Source organism: Amphiura filiformis, chromosome 4, assembly GCF_039555335.1.
Source record: "Amphiura filiformis chromosome 4, Afil_fr2py, whole genome shotgun sequence".
In the NCBI taxonomy this organism is placed as follows: domain Eukaryota; kingdom Metazoa; phylum Echinodermata; class Ophiuroidea; order Amphilepidida; family Amphiuridae; genus Amphiura; species Amphiura filiformis.
In genome coordinates, this window is record NC_092631.1 from 45,640,101 (window position 1) to 45,649,119 (window position 9,019).

Below are 9,019 nucleotides of genomic sequence, written 5' to 3' on the forward strand. Positions count from 1 at the left end.
ACTGTTATTATTCAATATAGTGCAATCTCTTTGTCAATTTAATGAAATTAAATCATTTACTGAAGAAAACGTGTACACATAAAAATAGCAGACGACGCGACGGTCGATCTCAGTGCACGCGTGCGCCCAAGGATTCTCGCATTTACGAGTGTCACTGCTGCAGAAAGAAGAATTTTGGTCAGCAAACAAGTTACATCTATCATGTCTATAGGAATTGCTTTATTCCGTGTGGATGTAACTTGATTTTCAACCAAGATTCTGCTCGCTGCAGGTGGTGCGCCCTCATTCATTGTTTTGATTGCGAAGTACGTGTGCTTTCGGTTAAAGGTCGAAATGAACATGGTTCAGCTGTACGTACGCTTTCCGATGGAGGGTTGATTTCTTTGTTTTTAGTGGTTTCAAACCCCGTCAAAATCCATCAAGGGAAAGTGATTCTGTAAAATATTTTATACCAGCATTTTCAGGACACTCTAGGAAGACTGGTGAGCTTTTATATAGTTCAGAATCGTACAGTAAGTAACATGAGTTTTTATTGCAAATAAATTAACATGTTTAAGCTTACCTAGATACAGATTTTGTATTGTGACTGATTATTCGGTCTATACGTGTAGTTTAAGGTTATACAGGATTTTGACATTTTGTGTAGGCAAATTGGCTGCACGTAGCCACCTAAAATATTTTGTTTTTCAAAAAATAAACATGGCAGGCCTAAAAATCATTCATCTTAAAGTTGACACTCTAATGATTAATATTATTGTAATACTTTTAACGTCATAGCTCATACACAAATGTACTTTGTAATAAGTGTTTCAATTTGTGTTCAATTTCATGAGCATGAGGTTTTTTGGGAAAGAGGCCAGGAAAATATGGGGAGAGGGTCCGATTTCATTGCGATTTCGCATATGTGTTACAAACAAACCAATGAAACAATGTACCTATTTATTCTTTCGATAGGTCCTCCTGATTTAAAACAGTAAGCTTACATGTTCACAGAATGTCAATGAAAATGATGGGGTAAATGTCGTCTTTTTTGCAACAACAATATTAATTTAGTGTGCCAATATATTGACACGATTATTCCCTACATTATTTCTTTGAAGTATCAGCTAACACATGCATATCAAAATTTTATGAATCAGCTACGGGAAACATTAAAAATAATTTATTTTATCTCAGCATATCAGGCCAAATGGTCCAAAATGGAGTTCTGAGATATGCACACATTTAGTTTCAAGTACTCACATTTTCTGCTATTTCACAGTATCAATTCACAATCCCATAATATTCCAGGTGCAGTGCTCCTGTATCCAGTTTTTGGCAAACATTTACAGTGCATCTTTATAAGGCTTAGGAAACACTACAGAAACATTCAAATCTGCATCATAATATCTAGGCCATTTAAAGTTTCCACATTGGCAAAGTTAGGCTGGCCAAGAGCAGGGCCAGGGGAGGATGACAGGAAATGTTGGCATACCTTTTAAAATCTAACCCACGGGCCCCCATGTATATTTGGGATTCCCCTTCCAAAGAAAATGATAGCCCTCACACCTTCTCTTTCTTCCATGAGTTACACCAAATGTGGAAGGATTTAGTGTAGTGTCCCCTTAAAACAAGAACTGTCTTTAAAAAAGAATTAGTGCTGTGGGATATCTAGAGCAAATATTGATACACAAAAATAATTTAAAAAATACTTTGTTGATACAATTTTTTCAATCTACATCTCTGAGATGTTTAATATATACATATACTTCATAAATAAAAATTAAAAAACAAAAGACAAGTTGAATGGAATTTTCACTCTCCGTAACCTTAAGCTTAAATGTTTATTTTTATACATTCACATATACTGCATTGTACATAATGTCAATGGAGATTCGCCATTGATACAGTGCAATATGTTGTTTTTCCTTCAATAAAATCCATGTTTTTATTTACGGTACAGATGTCAATGCAGATTCGCCATTGATACATATGTTGTTTTTCCTTCATTAAAATCCACGTATGTCAAATTCAATGCAGATTTGCCTGGGATTCGCCCCCGGGGATTCGCCATGGCATTGATACAGTGCTGTGCAATATGACAATATGTTTTTTTTTCTTTCGCGTGATCTATGCCTGTTTGTTCAATTAGGGGTTCATTCATATATTTTCATGCCTAAACGATTGTTTATGCCCGAGGGCTTTAGCCCGAGGGCATAAACAACGCTTAGTCATGAAAATATATGAATGAACCCCGCTCATACATATGCAACATTCTGCTTGCTGTTATTTCCCTCCAAAACTAAAAATACCATCATTTTAAACTAAAAACTACCAGTTCCTTATCAATTTTTAACAGTTTTTCCATCGGTAATTGTAAGAAAACGTTTTCTTGCTCAGTCCATCGTGCTTGGACGCGCGCGAACATCGCGTACATCACTCGCGCTTTGCGTAAATAGCTCGCGAACATAGACGCGTAATATCCTACTCATGAAGCGCCCATCAGTTCTCGCTACGGCTTGTTTATGATCGAACGCCGGGCATAAACGTTGTTTATGCCCGCCTATCGACCAATCACGCATGCTGTTATATAGCGAGTATGTATGAAATCAAAGTTCATAATCAGATAAATCATATTATATCACATAGGGTACGTTTAAGAAATGCAGGACTACGCTGAGGGTAAAATGGGGGGCAAGAAATTTTGGCGAGCCAAAAGGGGGGCAAGCAATTATTGGTAAGCGAGAGGGGGCAAGCGATTTTTGGCACACATTCTTGGGCGCCTTTTAAATTAAACGCTTTAAAAGGCTTGGGAAAACCGTACGGAAACACTTAAATATGTGCAAATTTTCCTGCTTGCTGCACTCGTAACGTTAACAAATTGGGATCCCAAAATTTGGCATTTGCAAGGGAGGGCAAAGATTTTTGGTGGGCCGAGGGGGTGGCAAGCGATTTTGGCGGACCGAGAGGGAGGGCAAGCGATTTTTAGCGCAAAAGCCGTTTGGAAATTTAACTTCCAATTATTATCCTCATGGATGTAGTAGTGTAGCACAACCCGGGAGCACAACCCTGGATGAATATTCTTAATTGATTTTGGTCCATACATGTACTTCTGTTTCTATTTTTAATGCAGGCATGCATCTGTAAAATACTCCCAGCTCATGTAATCATCATCTAGCCACCAATAGGACTTGCGCTTTACAGTTAAGAAGAATCTTTCAACAAGCTACTTTAATCCCTTTGGTCTAGTGCATTCATAAGCCATCTTTACAATGGCAGGTTTGTAGTATTTTGAGTTTTTTCATCAGTGATGTTTTGTTTTAGAAAATAATTGATCTGGAAGCAAAATTGATGAAGATTTTTCCTTTTCCTCTTTATACTCATTTCATGCCATATGGCGAAGTTTAAATTCTTCTTGTGTTCAGGGGTGATTAAGGATTTTTTACTACATGCAAAACCTGCTCTGTGGAGCATTTAACAAACTTAAATGTGTGTTAACGTATGACACATAATTGGTGCACATTTCTAAATTGGGTAGCAATAATGAAAATTGTGTGGCATTTAATGTAAGCCCTATTTGTGTTATCAAGAATTTTATGCTAACAGGTGTTGTGTTATTGTTTTTTAATGAGTTTTCTCAGTTAAAGGATGTTTTGGACTTTGTGGACATATCACTGAGAGAGTTCAAAATAAAGACAAATTCCTCACCACATCTTCAAAATTGATTCACAATTAACTTACACATGGATTTTCTTAAATGTCACAGGTGATTTATCAGATGTCAATTAAATTATTTTACATCTTTTGTCATTCACAGATGCACAAGAAGAGGAAGCAAAGAACCGGCATCAAGAATGTCTCAAAAAGCTGTGTCGAATTTGTAGTAAGTCATTTCAAAGCAAGAAGAAAACTACAACCTATAAAGTGACAGAAACCGACAAAGTGACAAATATCCCTTGGAGTGAACTGATCTTGCGTGTTTATGGATACAACACCAAACAGGACTCGGATGATATTCATCCAACACATTTCTGTTTAAATTGTAGGCGCAGCATGTTGGGTTACTGTCAGAGATTAGAAAAATCAAAAAGGGAAGGCACACCTCTTCCCAAGAAACTGGAGCTCTCATCTTGGCAAGAGCATACCAAGACCAACTGCAGGGTCTGCAGCCATTTCACTAAATTTGGTAGGAAAAGAAAACTTTCCACAACTACTCAAACTTTACTAATTCAAACCTCACAAACCTCAACAACTGTAGCTGCTAAAAAATCAGTGCCCGTGTTTGACCATAGCAGTTACTTAATAAAGGACACACCGGTTAAGGTTTTTGCACAGGCCCATAGCACTTCAACAAAGGTTGGTACGGAGACACTAGTATCAAGAAATGTTGGTCTGTTGTTGAATCAATTGGCAACCTTGAAGGGACCCAGAAAAAGTCCAAGAGTTCTGAAGCAGAAAAAAGATGACAGAGAAGACCAAGGGAAATCCACAATATTCTTGAGACTGGAATTTTATGAAGACACTTTCGAAGATAAGGACATCAAAATTCTCAGCCGGTACCCGAAGTACATATGCAAAAACTTAAATGCCCTGCCTGCCATAGAAAGAGAACTCACATGCAAAGTGTGCGATGGGATATTGGATGAGCCAGTAACTTTAAATCCATGTGAACACAGTGTTTGCTATTGCTGTATTGACATGCACTTGAAATCGTTTGGGTGCATTTGCCCTGTTTGTAGTAATTTTGTGAGCAGCATTACTAAACCAGCTAAGGTTTTAACAAGAATGATATCAAACTTGAATGTTTCGTGCATCAACGCTACCAGTGGGTGTGAAGAGACAATGCAATTACAGAAAATGTGGGACCATTTTATTATCTGTAAGCACCACGAGAGTGATGCACACTTAGTACAGTAACGTAATGCCTAGAACCCATGTCACAGAATGCAACCGCTTGCAACAAATTAACCTAGCTAATTCAAACAATGGTACATATTCCATCTCAATATCTTGCTGGTTTTAAAAAACAAATTCGGCAAGCACTAAAAACCAATTCCCTATAAGCATCCACCACCCTAGCCTCCATCGCCACTCTTATTAGAACATAATATTAAAATATCTTAAGAAGTAAAACTATGAAATTTCTTTTCACATCCCTGAATAGTAATTAGTATATTAATGAAAAATGTATTGTAATGATACAAAAAATTCAAAGGAAATATGATATGACAAACCTATAGTACCTAATTAATGCAAGCTAATACACACACAAAAATATTTTATTCAGGTCATGAATATGTTCTTTATGTCCATGACATGGTCAAAGTCATTTTAAGTTCTTTTTGCAGTTGAAGATTTTCAGTGTTTTTTACTAGGTGTGCACATTATTCGTAACCAATCGATTGCTTGTCTCATTTGTAGATTCATTTAATACTGTTATCGTTGTAGTTGAAGGAAAAATGTAATCACAGCATTGGGAATGAAGAAAATATAAGATACAGATTAAATCCTTCAATGACCTTCATTAATAGATTCTTGTTCATTGATTGGTTAAAAGTGTGTCACATGATCAAAAATAAACAATACCATTCTGTGAGTAAGTGCAGAAAGTACTATTTATGTTTGTAACCCCGTAAATAGTATACAAATATATACTGCCATGAGATGTTCTGGTTAAAACTATGGGCCCGAGGTGAGATCAATAGTACTATTTTCCTGAGGGGCGCAGCCCCTCAGGAAAATAGTATTAATTGATCTCAACGAGGGACCATAGTTTTAACCAGAACTTCGAATAAAGGCAGTATATATTTGTTTTATTTGGGAATAAGCTTTATTCGTGGATATCTACTGAAAAATAGGATCACGAAATACTCCTTTAATTTGATATTCATTTAAGCAGCTGAAATTGTCGCATGATCAAAAATAAACACCACCATTGTGTGAGTAAGTGCAGAAAGTACTATTTACGTTTGTAACCCCGTAAACAGTACGAATATATTCCAATAGTACCGCCAATCCGTAAATACATGTAGTACTTCTAGATATTTACTACAGGCTGTATCAAAATGTTTAGTACCCATTGTTTTTGGTGTTTATTGACAAGCATGATTCTTCAATGTACAACATTGGATCCTCTTGGAATGCCCCTGATTTATAGTCTTGTCCATAATAACTGGAAACTGGTGGGTACCAATCATTTTGAAACACCCTGTATTTACGGATAGCAGCATACCCATGTCGCAGTCCAAAAAGCATAAAAACATAATTATAACCTCGACATTGACTATGAAAATATTTTGTCACTGCCGACAGATGGAAATATAAACTATTGCAGAATATTAAAGCGAGCCTGAGTTTCTGCTACTGCTGAAGAAGATCCACAATTTCAGCTGTTTAAATGAATATCAAATTGAAGGAATATTTCGTGATCCTATCACCCTCTTTTTCTGACATTTTTCAGTAGATATCCACGAATAAACCTTATTCCCAAAATTTCAGTTGATTCCGATTTTGCGTTTGTGAGTTATGCATGATTATGTGTATTACACTACTCCATAGACAATGTGTTGTAATTTCGTTCTGGTATACCAGAACGAAATTCAAATTTCACGATATTTGCTAAACGAATTAATCTGCAAGAAATTTTTTGTACAGAAACATGTAGCCAGAGGTTTCCAGTGATTTAAAAGTCTGAACTTTTTTTGAGAAAAGTGGGCGGATGATGCTGTGGATCACGAAATGCCTTTTTAATGATGATTTCCTCAAACATGTCTTTTCTGGTTTATCACGAAACTGTATTTTAATGTAATATATGCGCAAGCTCAATTTCATCTGGTTTTTATAATGTATGAATTACGTATGTTTTAATGCTTTAATACGTTTGTCTACTAAAAACCAACTTTGTAATATTTGTTGAGTAGATTACCCTGTTTATGGTTTAAAATAAATATATAAAATGAATAAAGCTAGATTCAACTCAGGGGCTGAAATTTCCTTTAGAGAAGCTATGGGGATACATTAAAAGGGCATTTCGTGATCCACAGCCTCATCCCCCCACTTTTCTCAAAAAAAGTTGAGATTTTTACATCACTGGAAACCTCTGGCTACATAATGATTATGTACAAAATATTTCTTGCAGATTAATTCGTTTAGCAAAGATATCGTGAAATTTGAATTTCGTTCTGGTGCACCAGAACGAAATTACAACCCATTGTCTATGGAGCAGTGTAATACACATAATCATGCATAACTCGCGAACGCAAAATCGGAATCAACTGAAATTTTGGGAATAGGTTTTCTTCGTGGATATCTAATGAAAAATGACATAAATAGAGGATGCTAGGATCACGAAATACTCCTTTAAGTTTGACCATGAAAACAGTTATGACAGCAAATCCTTGGCTTTTAGATACAAATATATTAATCGTGTAATCTATTTATTTAAATAATATATTCGTGAAGGTCATTTTCTATTAATTATGTCCATAGCAATTAATCTTTTATCAGATATAAATAAATAAATATCTTATCCATTAAAGATTATTTGCAATGGTTATAACTGATATAGAATGACCTTCACGAATATAATTACACTACCCACTCCGAACTTAAATATTTTTTTTAACTCATCCCTTTATTAAACCTTAAAGCCATATTATAACATTTCAAACAAAATAGATTAGCATTTCTTTGCCATAAAATGTTAGCTTTTACTGTCAGATATATCCCTTTTATTTTTGAGCCGAACAACTACGGCAAAGCAAAGAAAATTGGAATTTACTACCAGCGCACATGTCGCCAATACGTACCACTCCTTCGGTCATGTTGTGGTACGACCCTTTGTTGTGTATACCACCGTCTCGCACGCCGTGTACGTACTGTGTGTTATGAACATCGTGTATGCGTTCGACTAATAATTCCATCGTAATAATAAAGCGCCGAATCGGCGTTTTATTCAAAATCTCGGATTTTGACAAAACTACAGCACCGAGAGTTTTGATTTTTGCAGGGTATATTGGTTTAATAAAGTACAATTTAATCGTGTAAAAAAGGAATTTTAAAAATTCAGTGAGGGCGTCTTCCTCAGCAAATGTTATAATATGGCTTTAATTTTTAATGACATAAATTGTATTTGTTAATACTTAATAAAGGACACACCGGTTAAGGTTTTTGCACAGGCCCATAGCACTTCAACAAAGGTTGGTACGGAGACACTAGTATCAAGAAATGTTGGTCTGTTGTTGAATCAATTGGCAACCTTGAAGGGACCCAGAAAAAGTCCAAGAGTTCTGAAGCAGAAACAAGATGACAGAGAAGACCAAGGGAAATACACAATATTCTTGAGACTGGAATTTTATGAAGACACTTTCGAAGATAAGGACATCAAAATTCTCAGCCGGTACCCGAAGTACATATGCAAAAACTTAAATGCCCTGCCTGCCATAGAAAGAGAACTCACATGCAAAGTGTGCGATGGGATATTGGATGAGCCAGTAACTTTAAATCCATGTGAACACAGTGTTTGCTATTGCTGTATTGACATGCACTTGAAATCGTTTGGGTGCATTTGCCCTGTTTGTAGTAATTTTGTGAGCAGCATTACTAAACCAGCTAAGGTTTTAACAAGAATGATATCAAACTTGAATGTTTCGTGCATCAACGCTACCAGTGGGTGTGAAGAGACAATGCAATTACAGAAAATGTGGGACCATTTTATTATCTGTAAGCACCACGAGAGTGATGCACACTTAGTACAGTAACGTAATGCCTAGAACCCATGTCACAGAATGCAACCGCTTGCAACAAATTAACCTAGCTAATTCAAACAATGGTACATATTCCATCTCAATATCTTGCTGGTTTTAAAAACAAATTCGGCAAGCACTAAAAACCAATTCCCTATAAGCATCCACCACCCTAGCCTCCATCGCCACTCTTATTAGAACATAATATTAAAATATCTTAAGAAGTAAAACTATGAAATTTCTTTTCACATCCCTGAATAGTAATTAGTATATTAATGAAAAATGTATTGTAATGA

At 36.0% G+C, this 9,019-nt stretch overlaps 1 protein-coding gene across 2 annotated transcripts; it reads left to right on the plus strand.

Moving 5' to 3' along the window:
- The first annotated feature begins 337 nt into the window (after positions 1-337).
- LOC140150935 (V(D)J recombination-activating protein 1-like) lies at positions 338-5,624 on the plus strand. 2 transcript variants are annotated; one of them, XM_072173089.1, is made up of 3 exons: positions 338-512; positions 3,113-3,258; positions 3,797-5,624. In XM_072173089.1, exons 2-3 carry the CDS (start codon positions 3,252-3,254, stop codon positions 4,894-4,896), a joined length of 1,107 nt encoding a protein of 368 aa, XP_072029190.1. In that variant the 5' UTR covers positions 338-512; positions 3,113-3,251; the 3' UTR covers positions 4,897-5,624. The 2 variants fall into 2 exon arrangements, with proteins under 2 accessions (XP_072029190.1, XP_072029191.1); XM_072173090.1 differs by having other exon boundaries at positions 338-482.
- Positions 5,625-9,019: the final 3,395 nt, after the last annotated feature.